At 35.4% G+C, this 23,099-nt stretch overlaps 2 protein-coding genes across 2 annotated transcripts in view; both read left to right on the top strand.

The window, feature by feature from the left end:
• LOC126765291 (craniofacial development protein 2-like) overlaps nucleotides 1-23,099 on the top strand; it is a 332,304-nt gene that overhangs the window by 197,957 nt on the left and 111,248 nt on the right. The gene's annotated exons all lie outside the window — the stretch shown is intronic.
• On the top strand, nucleotides 993-3,191 carry LOC126765300 (uncharacterized). The gene is made up of 2 exons (XM_050483016.1): nucleotides 993-2,837; nucleotides 2,932-3,191. Exon 1 carries the CDS (start codon nucleotides 1,863-1,865, stop codon nucleotides 2,784-2,786), a length of 924 nt encoding a protein of 307 aa, XP_050338973.1. The 5' UTR covers nucleotides 993-1,862; the 3' UTR covers nucleotides 2,787-2,837; nucleotides 2,932-3,191.

Genomic DNA, 23,099 nt, shown 5'->3' on the forward strand with positions numbered 1-23,099 from the left:
GGCTGGTACGTGTGTGTGCTTAATATAATTTCCTGTGGGTGCATATAATATTTAATATTACATATATGTATGTACATACACTTATATTGAAATTTAGTATTTATTATATATATTTTATATTTATCTTTATATTTATTTACAATTTTTTTAGATGAGGCCCCAACGCAATTATTTCAACCGGTGCGCCCGTACAAAAGTTGCTGCGTTAGCAACTGTGCCGGTGGAGCAAAACTTTTTACGTTTCCTAAAACGGAAGTTGCTAGAAATAATTGGGTTAAGGCCTGCAATCTTCAGTTACCACTGAAAAAACATTTATATATATGTGAAAGACATTTTCACAATAAAGATATCTCGTCAAGGCGCATTTTGAATGAAGCTCTTCCTGTGCTAAATTTAAAATTTGAAGTTGACGAAACTAGTCAGCAATCGCCACAGTGGGTTTTGCCGCCGGTTGTACAAACATATGATGTTTTAAAAACCGAGTGTACAACACCAAATGATATGTCATTTGAAGAGATGGGAAATCCAAATGACATATCATTTCAAGAATTCGAAAAATATTCCCGCCTTCATGAAATAGAAATGAAGTGCGAAGATAGTGAGAATATCACTGTTCGCGACCACGAGCATTACGCTCGAGTAGCTAGGGGTTTTCAAAGTAATTCTTTGAGGCAAATGAAAAAGATTAAAGAGCTAAAAAGGAAAGTTTTCCTGTTGACAAAAAAATGTCAAGCTCTGAAAAAAAACGTCATAATAACAGGCGATGCTAATGAACATGCGATAACATTCGCAAAGATGATTTTAAAGAAAAAAACTCCTACGATGAAAAGGAGAAATCAATGGCTTTAAACATCAATTATATGTCGACTAAGACATATAATTTCATGCGCGACGATTTGGGGTTTGCATTGCCCCACAAAAAATCACTTTTGCGTTGGCGTCCGATCCGGTATGTCTGCCCCGGTATCGACGAAAATGTCTTGAACAATTTAAAAAAAATTGTTCTTCTTTAAACCAGAAGAACGCATATGCCAACTAATTTTCGACGAAGTCTCAATCAGAAAAGATCTGACGTACAACAAAGTACGAGATGTGATTGATGGCTTCGTCGATAATGGAGAAGGTCACCGGGAAAGCGTGATCGGCAATAAGTGCTGCTTCTTTATGTTGAAAGGCATAGTCGCAAAATGGAAATATGTGATTTCCTATTATGTGGCAAAAGATGGCGTCAAAAGTGAGAATTTGTTGAATATGCTCAAGAGCAATATAAATGCCTCAGAAGAAATCGGACTTAAAATCAAGTCAATAGTGTGCGACCAAGGTGCACAAAATGTCAAATTGAGGCAACTGGTAGGCGCTACACCAGAAAAGCCATATTTCTTTCATAATGAAAGAAAAATATATATGATGTTTGACTATTGCCATTTAATAAAATGCATGCGCAATATGTACTTAAAGTATGACGTTGAAACGCAAGATGGGCTGACAAGTTTTAAAGTTGTGCGTAAAATATATGCCATAGACCAGGCGAACGTTAATTTTAAAATGTGCCCTAAATTAACCTATTCGCATGTGTACCCCGGAAATTTAAAAAAAATGTCAGTGTCAAGAGCGACACAAGTATTTAGCAATTCCGTCGCCGCGGCAATTGATATGGCTATAAAGAAAAATTTGTTTGGCTCCGATGAGCACGTAAAAAAATGCGCCAAAGCAACCCAACTGCTGGTGAAAAGAATGAATGATCTTTTCGACGAATTGGATTGCAAGACGCTTTGCAATCCAAATGAGCGAAGACGACCAATAAAAAGAGGTTGTAATGAAAAATTAATAGATTAAAAGATCACATTCAGTACATAAGGAATATGAAAAAGCCCAAAAGCCAAATAATATGCCTCGATTCGTTTATATTAACAATAAATGCAATGATTGCATTGAGCGGCGATATATTCGAAGAATATTCGAATGTATCCTTTATACTCTTAGGGAGAATGAACCAGGACGCACTGGAAAACTTTTTTTATAGGATACGGGCAAATTTAGGATGTAATAATCATCCATCAGCACACGAGATGCAATATATTGTTGCAAGGTTAGTATCCATGCATATATTGCGACGCAACTTCTCGCAAACAGGCAGCAATTGCGAAGAAGACGACGATGAAAACCTTGATTGGAATATTGGCCAGGAAGACGACCTTAAAGAAAATTTAAAACCGTCTGAGCAACTTGCCGTGGAACAAATATATGTTCCAGATGAGCACTTTGCTCAGACCGAAAAACCAGCAGAAATACAGGTTCGTCGCTATTATACTGGATATGCACTATACCAGAAGGTTTTCTGCAGATTAAAATGCGAAAAATGTGCATATTTAATGAGGAAGAGTGATACCTCTCTACAAGCCTCATCGGAAGCCCTTATAAGGTCTAAAAATTATAAAAGCGCGGATGACCTAAGGCTGGTTAATCCCAATGATAGAGTCTTCGAGATAAGCCGCCTTCAAATGAGCCTCTATAAAGATTTGTTTAAGGAAAATTCTTGCAGAGTGGGTATAAAATCGATGATTTTAGCCCAGATTACTACAATTACCGAACAAAAATACCCAAAGTGGTACAGGGAGGCTGGAGATTGCCTCGAGCATAGGCACCAATTTTTAGATTTTTTAATAACAGTTTTACTGTTTAAAAACGCGAAATGGCTGGCACAGCAGCAGGAAGAGTCTTACAAAAATGAAGTTAGGGCGAGATATTACAATAAAAGAGAGAAACTAAAGAAACTGGTAACATAAGTTGATTGTAGGCCATATTTAATTTTTCTAGCAACTTCCGTGTTATAAAAGGTAAAAGAAATACATACATATTTATATGAAATACAAATACAATATAAATACTTTTCATTAATAACTAAAATGCATTTCTCTCTTCTCATTTCAGATTCTTCAAAAACTAATAATGTTCTTTTTATTTTTTTCAGGGTAGAATTAAGTTGTAAATAGTTTGTAGTAGTAGTAGTAGTTTTAGTATTAGTTATTGTTAGTTAGTTTTAGTATTTATTAATTTAGTAACTAGTATGAACACGTGAGCCAAGCTTTGAAAAAAGCTGGTGAAAAAGACCTAATCTTTATTGATTAGGTTGTGTGAGAATTTGTGGTTGTGGGTAGACAAATTCTGAAAATCGTGTTTAATTAAAATTATATTCTTTTATATGTTTATTTCTAATAAAATGAATTTTCTTTTTATTTTTCATTTCAGTCTTTAATAAATTAAAATAAGTTTTTTAATAAGTTTAAATAAATTTAAATAAATTAAAATAAGTTTTTTAATAAACTAAAATAAATGTACATGTATTTTAATTTTTATTTAATTTTCAATAAAAACTTTAAAAATTATTTGCCCAGTTGTCCATTTGGAAATCGGGAAATGCTATGTTTTTCACACGGCCAGATATATGTGGTGTGTTGACGAGTTGGAAACCCATCTTCTATTTTCTCATGCATTTCAGTCGATTTTTGTATAGAAATTTGACCGGCGTAGAAGCAAAATGCGAAACAATCATACATATGTATATTATGTCGTTTGCACATTTGTCTGTATGTTTGCGAAAGCAAATGTTCTACAAAAGCATATTTCTATACTTGAACAAAATTTCTATACTTGAACAAATAATGCACAAGCATACAATCATACATATGCGTACACATATGAATATGTCACCAACAAAAATTGATCTTCACAAGTCAATATGGCAGCCAAATTGGCGAAGAACAAGTGTAGTAAATTTTACAACAAAAACGATTTCATTCATAAACGCAGGCGCAAATTCTACAAGCGACCTCGCTTCATTCATGAAAACATACGCCGTCACATCTCCCCGAGCATGCCTTTGCCTACAAGCGTCTTTTCGCGACGATGGCAAAAGCTAAAAATCATAAATTGCACAACTTTCTGGTGCTTCTCGCAAAAATCTGCGTCGATATGTATTCACGCTCATACGTATACATACATATTTACGCACGTTTGTAGGCGAGGATGTTACAGCGGCAAGGGAAGCGGTGACAATCGGCGGCCATTACTTTATTTTTTTTGCTCTTGGTTGCCCGTGACAACGTTGATGCCAAAAAATGTTTTATGTTCTCTGGCTCATATTTGTGTTCGTAAACATACAGACAAATGTGCCAAAGAAATAATATACATATGTATGTATATGCCATAGAAATTCTATTGCTACGAATTTGGAAATGATAACGAAATAATGCGAATATGCATATTTCATGAAGGTCATTAATTTTTTTAAGAAATGGAAGAAATGAATGGAAGTGTTTATATGAGCACATTTAAGTTCATTTTATAATAGACGAAATTATTATAATTTTTGAAATAATAATTTATTTAAAATTATTTTTTGTTTAATTTTATCACATAAAATTTTTATCATTTTTACCAAAGTAATCACGCATATGTGACAATGGTTCATATAATTCACTATAAGCATGCATATGTCACTCAGAGAATGCTTGTTTACATTCTCTGTCTGATTGTATATTTTGTATATTTTTCTACAAAGCAATTCTCTTTATTTATTCTCAGTCGTTTTACATATATTTCTGCCATTGAACGTGCTCATATCTGCTAAATAGCAGCGAGAATGGTGAATTCCTTACTTCAATCTTATAAGCTCTGTTAGCCGTCCAATCGAACATCATACAGAATTCAATTTGCACCTTCTCTATGTTTTAAGTTCTCTGGTCTAGATAGCATTCATACGAATTAGAAACCTTGGCAGTGGTAGAATCCGTTAAACAGTTCCGTCATTATTTAGTTGGTCGTACCTTTGTAGTATATACTGATTGTAATTCTCTTAAATCATCGCGGACAAAGATTGATCAAACACCAAGAGTGCATCGTTGGTGGGTGTACTTGCAATCGTTTGATTTTAAAATCGAATATAGAGAAGGTAAGCGCATGGCGCATGTGGATTTTTTATCGAGAAATCATATTCAGGAAGCGACCAAAGTTGAAAAGTCTTTAGTCCCTGAAAAGCGTGTAAACTTGGCAGAAATCTCAAGTGACTGGCTTGCTGCTGAACAGCGCCAGGATTCTGAAATTACTGATATCATTAACAAACTTAACTCTAAAGAGTTGACAGATGATGTTGCACAGACTTATGAGTTGAGAAAAGGTGTCTTGTTTCGTAAAGTTCAGAGAAATGGAAGAACCCGTTGTTTGCCAATCAAGTGAACGAGTCCATCATGCATTTGGAATGGAAAAAGACTCTTGACAAGACTTACCAATATTATTGCTTTGCTATAATGAATAAATATGTTAGGAAGTTTGTCGATAGCTGCAATACATGTAAAACTGTTAAGGGTTCATCTGAAAAGATACAAGCCGAGTTACATTAAATTCCAAAAGCGAATATGCCATGGCACACGGTGCAAATCGACATTACTGGAAAATTAAGTGGGAAGAATGATCTTAAGGAATACGTGATAGTACAAATTGATGCCTTAACACAATTTGTTTATTTGTTCCATACTTTAAGATTAGATTCTGACAGTTGTATTCAGGCAATGAAATCATCTATTTCTTTGTTCGGAATACCACAGCGTATAATAGCTGATCAGGGTAGATGTTTTACTAGTGGAAAATTTTCAGAATTTTGTACATCACAAGGATTAAGCTTCATCTTATAGCTACAGGAGGAAGTCGTGCAAACGGTCAAGTTGAACGTGTGATGAGTACACTTAAGAATCTACTGTCAGCGGTTTAATCGAGTCACCGATCTTGGCAAAATGCTTTAGGTGAGGTACAACTTGCCTTGAATTGCACAGATAAAATTAATGCTAGAGATAGTGCAATTAAAAATATGAACAATCAAGCTAGCTACGACAAAATAAGGTTCGATAAAAATAAAGCAGCAGTTGAACGACATAAAATTGGAGATTTTGTTTTACTGAAAAATGAAGAACGGCATCAAACTAAATTGGATGTAAAGTTTAAAGGACCATTTTTGGTTAGCGAAGTTCTGGAAGGAGATAGATATATCTTGAAGTCATTGCATAATAAGAGAACTTATAAATATTGTCATGAAGATTTGAGAAAGATGCCAGATGGTTATGTTCCGAGTGAATTGGAGTGCCGGCCTGAGACTTGTTGAAATGGCTATATTGTATCCGTGTGAGAGGATATATATAGGTTTGGAGGATGGAGTCATGTGTAGAAGTTCACGCAAGTGAGGAAAGTTCTCTGATCGCCATTCACTTGGGAGTGGCCAGAAACGATTCTTTTACATATGACTCAAGCAGCTCACGACTTCCGGTCTTTGACCAAGTATCCTCTGCGTAGCCTAAGAACATCCGTTTGAAGGCGAGCTAAAGTGAGAAGGCGAAACATTCCCTACAAGGGTTGTGCGCTGGGTTTGGGACCCGCCACGTAAAAAACACCCCCAGTGAAGAGCTACAACCAGCCTCGGATGAGAGACCCCCCTTTTGATGACGACCATGGCAAACGAAATAAGGACTACGAATTGAGGGCATGCACCTGGAATGTCCGGTCCCTTAATTGGGAAGGTGCCGCTGCCCAGCTGGTTGATGTCCTCGTAAAGACAAAGGCTGACATCACCGCCGTCCAAGAAATGCGATGGACGGGACAAGGACAGAGACGAGTAGGTCCTTGTGACATTTACTACAGTGGCCATATAAAGGAGCGCAAGTTTGGTGTAGGATTCGTGGTGGGAGAGAGACTCCGTCGCCGAGTACTATCATTCACTGCGGTGAATGAACGTCTAGCCACAATCCGCATCAAAGCGAGGTTCTTCAACATATCGCTGATTTGCGCCCACGCCCCGACGGAAGAGAAGGACGATGTGACCAAAGATGCCTTCTATGAGCGCTTGGAGCGCGCTTATGAGAGCTGCCCCCGCCACGATGTCAAAATCGTGCTTGGCGACTTTAACGCCAGGGTGGGCAAAGAAGGTATATTTGGCACTACGGTCGGTAAATTCAGCCTCTACGACGAAACATCCCCAAATGGGTTGAGGCTGATTGACTTCGCCGGGGCCCGAAATATGGTTATCTGTAGTACTAGATTCCAGCATAAGAAGATTCATCAAGCTACCTGGCTGTCTCCGGATCGAAAAACTACCAACCAGATCGATCATGTTGTGATAGACGGAAGACACGTCTCCAGTGTTTTAGATGTGCGTGCGCTCCGAGGTCCTAACATCGACTCGGACCACTATCTTGTTGCAGCTAAGATTCGCACCCGCCTCTGTGCAGCAAAAAATGCGCGCCACCAAACACAAGGAAGGTTCGACGTCGACAAGCTGCAATCACAACAGACAGCCGAACGATTTTCTACTCGGCTTGCACTCCTGCTCTCTGAGAGCACTAGTCAACAACTCGGTATAAAGGAACTGTGGGACGGCATTTCAAACTCCTTACGTACAGCTGCAACCGAAACCATTGGTTTTCGGAAAGTGCAAAAGAACAGTTGGTACGACGAGGAGTGCCGTGTCGCAGCGGAGAGAAAACAGGCTGCCTACCTCGCAACGTTACGATCGACCACTACACGTGCGGGATGGGATAGATACCGAGACTTGAAGAGGGAAGCGAGACGCATTTGCAGACAGAAGAAGAAAGAGGCCGAAATGCGTGAGTACGAAGAGCTTGATAAGCTGGCCGACAGGGGTAATGCTCGAAAATTCTACGAAAAAATGCGGCGGCTTACGGAAGGTTTCAAGACCGGAGCGTATTCCTGTAGAACCCCCAAAGGTGATCTAGTCACTGATGCCCAGAGCATACTTAAATTATGGAGGGAACACTTCTCCAGCCTGCTGAATGGCAGTGAACGCACAACACCAGGAGAAGGAGAACCCGATTCCCCAATCGATGACGATGGAGCAGACGTTCCATTACCCGACCATGAAGAAGTTCGAATAGCAATTGCCCGCCTGAAGAACAACAAAGCGGCAGGGGCCGACGGATTGCCGGCCGAGCTATTCAAACACGGCGGCTAAGAACTGATAAGGAGCATGCATCAGCTTCTTTGTAAAATATGGTCGGACGAAAGCATGCCCAGCGATTGGAATTTAAGTGTGCTATGCCCAATCCATAAAAAAGGAAACCCCACAATCTGCGCCAACTACCGTGGGGTTAGCCTCCTCAACATCGCATATAAGGTTCTATCGAGCGAATTGTGTGAAAGATTAAAGCCCACCGTCAACAAACTGATTGGACCTTATCAGTGTGGCTTTAGACCTGGCAAATCAACAACCGACCAGATATTCATCATGCGCCAAATCTTGGAAAAGACCCGTGAAAGGAGAATCGACACACACAACCTCTTCGTCGATTTCAAAGCTGCTTTCGACAGCACGAAAAGGAGCTGCCTTTATGCCGCGATGTCTGAATTTGGTATCCCCGCAAAACTAATACGGCTGTGTAAACTGACGTTGAGTAACACCAAAAGCTCCGTCAGGATCGGGAAGGACCTCTCCGAGCCGTTCGATACCAAACGAGGTTTCAGACAAGGCAATTCCCTATCGTGCGACTTTTTCAACCTGCTTTTGGAGAAAATAGTTCGAGCCGCAGAACTAAATAGAGAAGGTACCATCTTCTATAAGAGTGTACAGCTGTTGGCGTATGCCGATGATATTGATATCATCGGCCTCAACACCCGCGCCGTTAGTTCTGCTTTCTCCAGGCTGGACAAGGAAGCACAGAAAATGGGTCTGGCAGTGAACGAGGGCAAGACGAAATATCTCCTGTCATCAAACAAACAGTCGTCGCATTCGCGACTTGGCTCTCACGTCACTGTTGACAGTCATAACTTTGAAGTCGTAGATAATTTCGTCTATCTTGGAACCAGCGTAAACACCACCAACAATGTCAGCCTAGAAATCCAACGCAGGATAACTCTTGCCAACAGGTGCTACTTCGGACTGAGTAGGCAATTGAGAAGCAAAGTCCTCTCTCGACAAACAAAAACCAAACTCTATAAGTCACTCATAATTCCCGTCCTGCTGTATGGTGCAGAGTCTTGGACGATGTCAACAACGGATGAGTCGACGTTGCGAGTTTTCGAGAGAAAAGTTCTGCGAAAGATTTATGGTCCCTTGCGCGTTAGCCACGGCGAAAAGAAGAAACGACTGGCGCGCTGTTGTTAACTCGGCTATAATCGCTTAAGCGGTTTCTACGCCAATTAAGAAGAAGAAGAAGTGAGAGGATATGTTATGTGAAAACAAAATGTCCATATAGAGTATAGAATGGTTGAAATGAAGCTGCAATAGACTTCGATAAGAAAATGTTTGTGAATGGCGGATGTGTTTGAGAATTCGAATCGAAATATCCTGGCGGATGCAAAGTTTATGCATGGTTGAAGATATGGTTTTGAGATTTCAGCTATCTGCGTCATTGGGCAAGCACAAGTGAAAGACGAAAGTTGTAACTTGTCGTGTGGCGCTCTTGACGGGACTATGCTCTTAATCAAAAGGAAATCATAGTGACAATAACTAGAGTCGAATTTAGAATTGCAAATGAAATGAATTAAATCTTAAAATTAATTTGATTATGTAATGAGAATAATATTTGAAATTTGTTTATAATGTTGTGTAGAATGTAAAATAATGAAAGATTATGAAATAAGAGAAAATGTTAAGCGTAAGGTAATATATCGAATAAATAAATGGTATTTGAAATTGATGAGTAAAAGAAAACGCAAGCTATAATCACGGATTTACGGTGCGTGTATGCTTGAGCCACTGCAAGAGACAGAGATACAAGTACGTTAGCTGCAGCATTTTCTGGAAAGCATTTTCGGTCTACTAGAATGCTGGCGAGCAGTCTCAAGTTGGCAGTGGCGTGATCAGGAATAATGGGATGCCCAACTCCTCTCTCACTGGAAGTGAGAGAACAATTGCTAAACGTCAAAACCACTTAAACTTTGACCGTTGACTGGATTGGGGAGGTTTTGACGATTAGCAATTGGAAACGAGCGACGGCCAGATTGAAATATTACCAAAAAAATATGTAAACGGAGGAATTTGTTACCGCTGTTCAAGATCGCTAATAAAAATTTAAAACAATGAAAATCAAAGAAAATGCGAAATTTAAATATATTTCATGAAACGTTTTGTAATTTGATGCATAATAGAATTATGCATTTGATAATTGAGAACTAACAGGCTTAATTCACCTTATCAAGTATTGAAAGATCAAAAGTCAGTTGTTTTAATATACCATTAAATCATAAAAAAGGATTTAAGTAGTTTCGTCATATATTTAAAGTCCAATATATAATAATTTGCAATCGTAATAAATGTTGGGTGTTTTAATTTAAAATGCCCAAAAATTATTATTTTGTTCGATCTGGCCATAATGGAAAATGTTATAAAAAACGCTTATTTTGAGGCGCTCTCACACTGGAATAAGTTGGGCATCCCATTATCCCTGAGCGTGATCAAGTGTATTCGCCGTATACAATCTGCGCAATTAAATATGGAAAATCTTAACGATAATCCGACATATATAAGTATGTATTTTATGCGTTTAAGGCGGGCTGCACAATCCAATGTAATATGTGAAAACAAATGTTTGCTTTATATTTTAAATAATCAGATAATATTATTCTTTCATTTCAGATGTTATAATGATTTATATTTAATTAATCTTTGCTTTCAGAGTAAATTCTATTCGTATTTAATATATTTTATTTTTCAGATAATATTAATCTTTTCTTTCAGATTTTATTATCATTTTATATACAATTAATATTTATTTTTCTTTTAGATATTACAAATTCAATGCAATTACACTCAGTCCTTTTTTTACGCAATCTCTTTTTACGCTATTTCACTTTAAGGCGGTTATTTTTTCAGCGCAAATTCCTTTTTTTACGCGAATTTCTCACTTTAACGCGATTGCTTTTTTTCGTTTTTTGCTTGGTCTTAAACTTGCAACAGAATTGGAAAATTATTTTGTAGCAAATGATACTGATGCCGAACGTGCACGAATTTTTCAAAAAGAATTGAGTCTCTGCATGTTAAGATATAAAGAACTACATCGGAATTTATTGGGTCCAAAGAGAAGCATTCAAACAAAATTAACTGAATTTATGGTGCAAACTCAGTCGGAGATGCTAAGTCAATCAGAACATCAATCCATAGTTCTTACTATTGATTCTGAATTCTAGTGATATCAGTGCCTGCCATCAAAATAAGCGGCTAAGAATAATTTCCACTACGGATAATGACAGTCATTAAACAGAATTCAACGGTTTTTTTTTCAATAAATCTACTTATTTTCTATTTTCTTTTTTTTATATATGGTTTTTGTTTTGTATTTTTTATGTTTTTATGAATGAATAAATCATAAGTCTGAAATTTGAAACTTATTGTAATGTTTTTGACTATTTCTTTGCGCGTATATTTTGTTATACGCGATATTTTTCATATTCGGAACCAATTCGTTAGTTAATATTGGAAAACTAACCATTTTTACGCTATTTTTTTACGCGATTAGTGGCAAAACCAAAAATCGCGTAAAAAAAGGATTGAGTGTATTCCTTATTTTCACGTATTAATAACCTTTATTTTGTTTCAATTTTTTTTCAGATATTTGTCTTTTACAATCTTTTTTCAAGCTTTTATTTTCAGGTATTTGTCTTTTACAATCTTTTTCCACTCTTTTATTTTCAGGTATTTGTTTTTTACAATTTTTTTTTACTCTTTTATTTTCAGCTATTAATAATTCTTTTCTTTAATTAATCTTTTTTCAGATGCGATTATTTTTTTAAATTAAATATGTTTTTATTTACACAATGTTACCGTTAATATATTTAATTACAATAAATTACAATTTTATGTAAATATGTATCAAAACTAATAAAATTAATAATTTAAAAATTAAAAAATTTTCTTTGAAATTTTAAGAAATTTTTAAAGCAGGAATCAAATCAGCTGTTTAAAATACAACCCTGCATCAGCCGTCGATTGGGGATATTAGAGCAGGACAGATATACTTTTTTATATAACACTGCTGAATGAGCGCAACAGAGATGTATGAGACGTATTCGTACGTGTGAGGGGAAAACAGGGTAGAATCTTCACGCGGCCTATGGCAAACTACACATGTTTACGCACATGTTATCCACTGTTTATCTGGTTTTTTACCCGCTCATGGTTGGCAGGGTACATACATACATATGTATGTATGTGTGTTTGAAAATAAATATGTATTTTTAATTGTATTTCGGCTTTGCTGATAAGTGTGCATGTTCAATGATATTTGAACATATTGCCGAGGGAAAGAAATGATTAGGTACTTAAATTAGTGGGCTGTATTTTTTATGTTATTAATATTTTACCGGTTGGGATGATTGATAATGATTCTATCAGCATGATTCGCTTACACTTAAAAAAAAAAAAAAAAGATACATGTCCGCTATGGTTTCTTAAATTTAACTCACTTAATTTTAATTCGTTGTTGCTGATCTTGTCAATGCCTTCTAGTGGCTTTCTCTGCTGTTCGTTGTCGTCTATTCTACTTATTTGAAGAGTAGTCATATGGTCCTCCGCTATTTCCTTTATAGTTGTCACGATTGGGTCCAACGTCGGTTTGATGTCGCTCTGCATTTTAAATATTTGCATGCCGATTAAGGTGATACTTTCATATCTTACAGTACAGCCAGCTTTGATTGAAAGAATTCCTTGTGCCGGAATATCCAATATCTGCGTTTTGCCCTTTTGACAGTCTAGATGGATCGTAGAATTTTTGAACACTTTAAAGATCCAAGTATTTTCTTCAAAGAGTTCTGACCAAAATATGGATTTAGTCACTTTCTCATATGTACAGTTGGTGTGTCCGCTTTCTAACAACGCTGAAAGTTCGCATGTTTGATCTAAAGCAGGTTGCCATGGAGATTTTCCTTTGCATATTAAATGGTTGTTGTACATACATTGTACATTTATTTAATTCTGCTTGTACATTAAAAAATATGAGTTAAGTCCAAAGTTGTAAACTAAAAATTCGTTTCTTAGTTTTGCTTTTAATATTCTTCCATTATATTCATGTGGAATTACTATTAATTTGTATATTTCCGATGATTCACTTTGAATTAAAGGTAGTTCTGCCTTTATGACTAATTTATCGTCCACAATTATTCCTCGCGTTTTCATCAAATTGTATACATCTCTTAGTTGTGTGTTGGTTTGTTGTCCAGGTATCAACAACTTTGCTGCCAGTTTGTCCTTTATTAACATCAGTTCTGTTTGTAATTATGTTGGAGTCAAAAGTGTTGGATTTATTCTTCCTTGGTTTAAATCTATCAGCAATTCTATTACTGCATTTTGTATTTTTTCACATTCACTCAATAATATGGTAATTTGAGTAACTAGCATTTGAAATTGAATCGCCATTTTATCACGATTTATGTCTTTTATAATTTCGGATTGATATTTGTTTATTTGTGTTTGGATTTTAAAGAACTGCGAATTGACTTCATTCAAATTTTTATTTATAATGTTGGCTGTAGAGTTTATTAAAGAGATTTGAGATTTTAGCCTATTCTTGATCTGATGTTGATTAGAAAGTAATGTTTTAAAATTACTTTCTATTACTTCTTGATCATCTGTATCCATTAACCCAAACAGCATGTTGTAAATTGAACCGACCCGTTCTAATGGAGCTCTTTTTTGCCTTTTATTGTACACAATCAAATTATGATTGTGACTTAAATCTTCGTACCGTTTGCCTAGTGATAATGATATGACATTACATGCTTAATTAAACTGGGATAATAGCTAGCAATGATTTTTTATTCTTTGAATGCAATTTGGCAACATATTATACTGTTCGAAATTTGCATTAAGATCATAATATATAAGAAAATCCCAGATAGATGTGATTACATCCATTTTTCCTAGTGAGTCCAGGTAAATTGTAGTATTTTCAGGAAGTTTGCTCACTGTTGCACTTCTTTCTTGAGGAATGTGTATGTTCATACCAGAGATCAGCAAAAATCACATTTTTCTTGATTTCATCATACAACAAAATTTTTACTCACATTTAATCATGTAACAAAACTCAGCATTGAAGAAAATCACACTCAAGTTGACGAACATGTCTTTCGGATATTTATGAGTGGATTGATCGAACATGTTTGTGTAAATTCACTTGTTCAGTTTGTTGTGCAGAAGCATACATTTAACATCATAGAAAATGTCGGACGATCAAACTTTTATTCTAGAACAAATTTTTAAAAACGTTTACACATTGATGCCACGACGCAAAGGCAGAAGTGTTATATGGAGTATATTATCCGAAATAATTAAAGTGGATGGAAATATTTTGGAGGGATTTGTTTACTGCTGTTTTCAGTTTTTTTTTTATTTTTTAATACTTATTTAAGAAAATATGAATTAAATGTTTTTCTTTCTATATTTTATTTTTATTTTCCTTTCATGAATAACATATTATTCTAAGTTGTATTTATGTATATAGATATGTGTGTATGAAAATAAATATAAATTTACTGTAATGAATTAATATTCCTTCTTTCCCACCTCAGTTTGCTTTTTCCGTCATCCAGTTTGTCTACCGGCATAAAAATCAAAACATTCATTTGTGCCTTTTTTGAGTTTATTCCCCATCACAAAAAATCATTTTGAGTTGAACGAACAAGTACCCAACTTGAGTGATTTGAGGCGATCGTTTATTAAATGACCGAGCGCACACGAACCGCATGGTTTGATTGAATTAAAATCAGTGGTCGGCATGAGAGGATCTGTCACTGTGTTGGTGAGCACGAAAAAAAAGTAGCCCAGTGAGAAATTGGAATTAAATTTAAGCAAATTTTATAAATAATTATTAGTATAATGAAAATTAACAAAATGTCTTTTAAGGATATTATTCCCTATTATCTTTAAAAGACTTGGAACATAAAAGGCATTGCATGGCACCAAAGGCATTTAGAATCATAAAATATTTCTCGCAGGGCATATTTGGTTTTGCGCTATAGTCTTGCGTGATGTTAATTCGTTGCTGGCTCGACAACGACTGAACGACAGAGCGTAAGCGTACGTGTGAAGTTAGTTTGCACAATTGTGCTAAGAAATGCCGACCACTGATTAAAATCAACATTGAATATGAGTGTTCGAACAAGTTCGATCGTATGAGCGTAAAGGCTGATATTTCTGTGCAAAGATTGCGTATGAACATTTTACAATCACCCGTTGCTGATCTCTGGTTCATACCAAGAGTACTTGTTGCCATGTAAACCCTAAGATCAAGAGCGCAGTTTTGCTTCTTCATAGGTATAGTTGTGATTGCAGAAGTTCTTACGTAATTTCTTTCCTCATTATTGTCTGTTTGTTTTATAAGTGGACATAATTTGTGGATTGGTCTTTTCAATGTGTTGTTGGAAAGCTTTAACGCCACAACTCGAACAAGTCCATCATTTCCTGGATGCGTTTTTGTAACTTTTCCGAGAGGCCATTTGGTAGGCTGTGTATTTTCATCTTTTACAATGACAATATCTCCTTCTTTTATATTATTCGCTGGAATTTTCCACTTATTCCTTTGTTGAAGTGTATGTAAATACTCATTTTTCTACCGATTCCAAAAATCTCGGTGAATTTTTTGTATTAATTTCCATTTGTTTAACGAGGAAATGTTTACATCCGCACCCGAAGAAGGGATTGATAATATAGGTTTTCCTATTAAAAAATGTCCTGGTGTTAACGCATCTATTCCATTATCATCGTTTATAGCATATAATCAACGCGAATTTAACGAAACTTCTATTTGTGCTAAAACTGTTGACATTTCTTTAAAAGTTAGCTTAGTGTCTCCAATTGCTCTTTTTAAGTGGTACTTCATTCCTTTTATTCCTGCTGCCACATTCCTCCAAAATATGGGCCTGCCGGAGGAGAAAAATGCCAAGATACGAGTATTTGTTCATTCGCTAAAATCGATGATACTTCATTGTTATTTTTTACTGCATGTTTGAATTCCTTATCAATACTTCTGCTGGCTCCAGCAAAATTTGTTCCATCATCGGAGTACACGTGAAGACTCTTTCTCTTCTGGCAAAAAAAGCTTCAGTTGACAAATCGCTTACAGCTTCTAGATGTATTGCTTTTGTTGAAAGACATACAAAAACTGCTACATATCCTTTGAATGATTTTTGCCCACGGCCTTTAGAACATCTCATCTGAAACGGTCCAGCATAGTCAACTCCGGCGTAGGTAAAAGGACTTGATGGTGATACTCTGAATTCTGGTAAATTGACCATCATTTGTTTTGCTGTGAATTGGTTGTATCTTATGCATTTGCAACATTTTCGTATACAACTTTTGATTGCATTTTTCAACCCTACTTATCCTTATTATTGCTTCTGTTAATATGTTTCCACCATGTAAAGTGGAATGGTGAGAATCATTTATTATCAACGAACTCAAATAGGATTTGGAAAGAATTATAGGATTATTTTTGCAATACGGTAATTCTGCGTTTGTTAGTCATCCTCCAACTCTCGTAATACCATTTTTATCTAAAAATGGATTGAGGTTAACGATTTGACTCGTATTGACTATGTGTTTCTCACTTATTAACTTATTTATTTCATCTTTAAATAACTGTTTCTGAGTTTGTCGAATGATTACGTTTCTAGCTGATTGGAGTTTCTCTGCAGATAAGTTTACGGTTTGATAATTTCCTTGTTTTTTCCTAAACCGTAGTATATATGCCATAACCCTTTGTAGTTTCAACCAACTAGAATATCTGCTAATTAAATTATCCATAAATTCGTTCTGATCCTTTGATGTTAACAATATTCTTGCTGAGTCGTTTGTTTTGACTTCTGGCCATTGACTTGCAGATAATTTCAGTCATTTTGGTCCATACCACCAAATGTCTAGATTTGATATTTTCTCCACAGAAATACCTCTTGATGCAACGTCTGCTGAGTTGTCTTTAGAGCTTACATGTTTCCACTTCACTTTAGAAGTAAGCATTTTGATGTCTTCAATTCGATTTCTTATAAATTTGTCTTTATTTTTTGAATTTTTATTCCATAGATTGCTTGACATATGCTAATTGTTTTTATCTCTTTACTGATCAATTTAGCTAACAAGTGTGCTGCGCAGAGTTTTAATTTCGGAATTGTTTTTAGATTTTTTAGTGGGGTTACTTTTGTTTTTGCTGCTAAAAGTTTAACATTGTTACCCATGCATTTGAAATTGAGAGTCCATACAAGTTCCTATCCATCGTGGGATCCGTACGTTTTTTATTAAATACAATTTCTCTAGGAATTGTCTCCATTCCTTCGGTAGATCTTCTGATAGTTTATTATCCCAGCTAGATTGCAGTGTCCAAAGTTTTTGAATGTATAACTTTGCACTTATAATTATGGGAGAAAGCCAGCCCAATGGGTCAAATATTTGAGCAAGCTGTGAAAGAGCGCTCCTTTTAACGGTCTTTTTGCCATTTGTCAAATTAATTCTGAATTCGTCTTGTTTTAGATCCCAATATAGTCCAAGAGTTTTCACTGCTTCATTTTCTTTAATTTGAATTATTTCGTTGTCTTCCTTCGCTTTTATATTTCGTGTTATGCTACTGCAGTTTGAAAGCCATTTTTGAAGATGGTTGCTGATGTCTTCTTGAATAGCTTGACATTGTTTAACTGAAGTGGTTGGAGCTGTTTCTTTGGACATTTATTTGCAATTTCAAATAATGTACGTACTGTACAATAAATCGCCCATCAACAGCTTGTTTGATGGTTTCTTTAAACTGTTTTAAACATGCATCACCTTCTTCGATATTGTTTTCATCTGGTATTTCCTCCAGTTCCCAAAATTGCTCTAAATTGGTAGTCGTGGATGTGTTATCTTACTGAATTTCTTTTGTTTGATGATTCCGGATAAAATCCAACCGAATTTTGTTGCTTGTCCAAGGACTCCGTCACTTTTTTTGACACCGTCTTCAATGATTCGGCTAAAAATAACTCCACCAATTACCATGTCTATTCTATCTGCCTTATTAAACAATGGGTCAGCAAGTGTATAATTTTTCCATTGTTTCATATCATATTTAAATGATTGATCTGGTTGAACAATGGTCAGTGACGATAAAACTACTGCATCTACTTTTTCCACATGTTGGCTTAGGAATCTTGGTTTTATTTGTATCTGAACCTAGAATTTTTCATTCGCCAACCACAAAACCTCCCAGCCCATGGAGTTTTGTTTGGATTTTTGTCCTTGGTGCACTTAATATATGCGCTGCTTTTTCAGATATTGATGTTATTTGAGACCCTTGGTCAATTAGAGCTCTTAGCCATTCGCCATTCGCCGCTTTCGCTTTTATCTCGAGCTGTGGCCAGAATTACTTTTGTTGATGTTGTTTTTGTAGACATTGATGTTTTACTATCCCCAGACTCTGGATGTAGAAGTTCGTTATGATTTTTATTGCAAATTTTGCATTCTGATTTATTATCACAATTTTCGAACCAGTTATAGTTGAGGCATCTGTAGCAAATTTTGTTATCCCTTACATATTTACGCCTATCATCAATGGTTATGCTTTTGAATCTTCTGCATTGCAGTAAAGTGTGACCTATAATTTTACAATAGGAATAAATATGCTTGATTGGCTGCCTTGTATTATTCAAGGTATTATTGACCTTGAACATATGTTGTTTACGATTTTTACTAAGATGCCACTGCCACTGCTTTCAATGTTTGAAAGTGTTGATCCAAAAAATCTCTGACGTCCGATAATTGTTGAATTTCTCTCGTCTTTTTAACTGTTTGCTCATATAATTTTAGTCCTTTGTCTAATTTCAATAAATGGATCAGCTTGCTCAAAGCTTATTCCCAGTGACTCTATAGCGTTAAGACACTCATTTGTGCATTGCCACTATTTATATTTGGTTGATCCATTATTCTATCCCACTGTGTTGTGAACAGAATTCTTTGGTTGTCATACCTTTGCTTTAGCAGACTCCATGCAGCTTCATAATTTCTTGTTGAAATTTGCAGGTGCTGTATTAATCGCGCAGCTTCGCCTTTTAAGCAGAGACGAAGACACAGCATTTTTTTTGCGCTCGGCAACTGCTCGTTATTGTATTCCATTTCTAGGAACACTTTATAAAAATTTGCCCATTCTTTAATATCGCCATAGAATATTGGAATTTTTAATTTTCCCAAATCCATATTAGGGCGATAAGAAATTTTAGGCTTTTCTTTTTTTAATTTCCTTTTTAAATTCTGAAGCTCTTCGTAATATTCGTCAAATACATTATTTTTTCGAATATGTCTTTAATTTCTACATTAAAATCTATTTTGCTTTTTAGATATTTTGGATGTCATGAATAAAAAGTCTAAGCCTTTTATTTGATCGTTGTCGATCATCAATTCCATGCTTAGATCTTCCATTTTTGTTCCGAGGTTTTCAATTTTCCTCATGAATATGGAAGTCTTTTGATCTGGCTTAGTGCATCGTATTTGAACTGTTTCAATTTGCTGATCAAATTCGACTAGAGGTTTATTTTAATGCATTGATTGCCTCTTCGATTTTAATCATAGTGTTATTGTATATATTCTTCTTGAAGTAATCTTCTTCTCCTATGCCATCTGCCATTAGGTTTTCGTGGTTGGTATCGAATTCTTTTTGGTACTTTTCAGGAATTCTGAAATAGTGTTGGATGTGTACAACACTTTTTAGGCTAAATCTGCCTGGGCATCCAGAATTTTTTTTCTGTTTATACTCATTTCGAGAATTTTTTCGCAATACTTCTCCTATTTATTGATGAACTGCTTGTTTTTCTCCAAAGAAATCGTTGGAGGAATTTGATTTGGTCGCCTAGTTGACCTTGCTTTGCCTCGACTCACAGCCGCTGAATATCTCTTGGATAGCAGTTAGACCACTGCGTTTAGTCTCTGCAAAAACGGCTTATGCGATCAGTTTTAATGCTGGAATATACACCCGTCTTACAAATATTTTTATTTAATCAATATGCGGGAATATACACCCGTCTTTCAATTATTATTTTTACTTAGTCAATATGTGGGAATATACACCCGTCTTACAATTTATTTACTATACATTAATAACAGGGCTTATTTTATTTGCCTGTATTTTTTATAAGTTAGGCTGGATAGGACCCAATGTTTCAACTCAACAAAGATTTATCATTCCTGACCACTAGTGGGGGGAAATGAAACGTCTTATATCAAGTGAGAAATCTTTCATTCTAGTTTTTATTTGGTATTTTCCTTGCTTATATACCAGCGTTGTCCACGGCCTATGCGCACAATAGCGCACGGACATCAGTTGACGCTAGAATAACCAACACAAGCATAACGTGCACACAGTCACGTCCCAGCAGATTTAAAAGCGAGATCTCCTGAAAGGAGGAATGAAGGAGTCCTCCTATTGACCTCTTTTAGGAGCAGTAAGGGAGATTTTTTAATTTTGTTCTTATATTGTGTTTTTTTTTTATATTTTATTTTAGTGTTGACCTCCTTTCGTCATCCTTTAGGAGCAAAAAAGGAGATTTTATACTTCTATTGTGATTTTTATACTCTCGCAACAATGTTGCTAACGAGAGTATTATAGTTTTGTTCACATAACGGTTGTTTGTAAGTCCTAAAACTAAAAGAGTCAGATATAGGGTTATATATACCAAAGTGATCAGGGTGACGAGTAGAGTCGAAATCCGGATGTCTGTCTGTCCGTCCGTCCGTCTGTCCGTCCGTCCGTGCAAGCTGTAACTTGAGTAAAAATTGAGATATCATGATGAAACTTGGTACACGTATTCCTTGGCTCCATAAGAAGGTTAAGTTCGAAGATGGGCAAAATCGGCCCACTGCCACGCCCACAAAATGGCGGAAACCGAAAACCTATAAAGTGCCATAACTAAGCCATAAATAAAGATATTAAAGTGAAATTTGGCACAAAGGATCGCATTAGGGAGGGGCATATTTGGACGCAATTGTTTTGGAAAAGTGGGCGTGGCCCCGCCCCCTACTAAGTTTTTTGCACATATCTCGGAAACTACTATAGCTATGTCAACCAAACTTTACCGAGTCGTTTTCTTCAGGTATTTCCATATAGAGTTCAAAAATGGAAGAAATCGGATAATAACCACGCCCACCTCCCATACAAAGGTTATGTTGAAAATCACTAAAAGTGCGTTAACCGACTAACAAAAAACGTCAGAAACACTAAATTTTACGGAAGAAGTGGCAGAAGGAAGCTGCACCCAGGCTTTTTTTAAAAATTGAAAATGGACCAAGAACCATATCTCAGGAGCTACTAGACCGATTTCAATGAAATTCGGTATATAATGTTTTCTTAACACCCTGATGACATGTACGAAATATGGCTGAAATCGGTTCACAACCACGCCTTCTTCCAATATAAAGCTATTTTGAATTCCATCTGATGCCTTCTCTGTATAATACGAGTATAAACATTAGGAACCAATGATGATAGCGGAATAAAACTTTACAAAAATACGGTATTTGAAAAATATGTAAATGACGTATTATGAAATCTCGATTATCACTTTACCATGCGAGAGTATAAAATGTTCGGTGACACCCGAACTTAGCCCTTCCTTACTTGTTTTTACTTCATTTTAGTATTGATCTCCTTTTGTCCTCCTTTAGAAGCAATAAAGGAGATTTTTTAATTTTTCGTAGCTTAAAAATCGTACTTTTGATACGAAAATTACAATTTAACGAGAAATAATAACTGTTAATTTTTGTCTTCAAGCAATTGTTCATTTCAACTGTATTTTTTAAAGCGTGTAGACGTAAGTGTTTTATATCTATTGAGTATTAAATATTTTAAATTGATAATTAAATGTACTCTAAAAAGCATTTAAAATGCCTAGTGAATAAAAAATTAAATAATTTATATAAAAAATGCGGAAGTTCTTTAATTTTAAGTGGAGAAAATATCAATGTGTCCACCAATACTTCCCGAAACACCTCCTCCTGGCAGAAAAACATGGAATAATGGAAATAATGGTTAGAGGAAATATCGGCGCAGAACACTATACTCCTGGAGCGGATTATTGACATATTGCAACCGAAGAAGATTGAATTAATGATATTTCATATTAAAAACATGAATGATTTAGCATCTACAGAGTCCTTTAGAAGCAATAAAGGAGATTTTTTAATTTTTCGTAGCTTAAAAATCGTACTTTTGATACGAAAATTACAATTTAACGAGAAATAATAACTGTTAATTTTTGTCTTCAAGCAATTGTTCATTTCAACTGTATTTTTTAAAGCGTGTAGACGTAAGTGTTTTATATCTATTGAGTATTAAATATTTTAAATTGATAATTAAATGTACTCTAAAAGGCATTTAAAATGCCTAGTGAATAAAAAATTAAATAATTTATATAAAAAATGCGGAAGTTCTTTAATTTTAAGTGGAGAAAATATCAATGTGTCCACCAATACTTCCCGAAACACCTCCTCCTGGCAGAAAAACATGGAATAATGGAAATAATGGCTAGAGGAAATATCGGCGCAGAACACTATACTCCTGGAGCGGATTATTGACATATTGCAACCGAAGAAGATTGAATTAATGATATTTCATATTAAAAACATGAATGATTTAGCATCTACAGAGTCCTTGATTTTGAATAAGCCTGAGGCAGAAATTGTGAGTATGATAAAATAGATGTTACTAAACAGTTTGAGTTTATTATAGGTGGCGTATCTGAAGCAAAAATTTTCAAAGAGATCAAAAATTTTGGATGAAGTGATTGCGGAGTCCCTGCTCTTAAAAGTGAATTGGGATGGAGCCAAAAAAAAAGTTGCATTGAAGAATTATGCACTTTTCAATAAATTTCTTTACGGTAATACATAATTTCAATTCATGTCATCTATTTTTTTAACAAGTTTAATTTTTAGAGGCCTTAAAAGATGATTACTCATACCCTGATTTTGAGGCAAAGATCAAAAAGGCGATTCTCAAATGTAAGGCTCAGTTCTACAGGAACACTTATAATATAAAAAAAAATAATAGATTTCATGTACATTCATTTAATTAAAAAACTTTAATAAAAAATAAAATTAT

This window comes from Bactrocera neohumeralis, unplaced genomic scaffold (genome assembly GCF_024586455.1).
Source record: "Bactrocera neohumeralis isolate Rockhampton unplaced genomic scaffold, APGP_CSIRO_Bneo_wtdbg2-racon-allhic-juicebox.fasta_v2 cluster10, whole genome shotgun sequence".
In the NCBI taxonomy this organism is placed as follows: Eukaryota; Metazoa; Arthropoda; class Insecta; order Diptera; family Tephritidae; genus Bactrocera; species Bactrocera neohumeralis.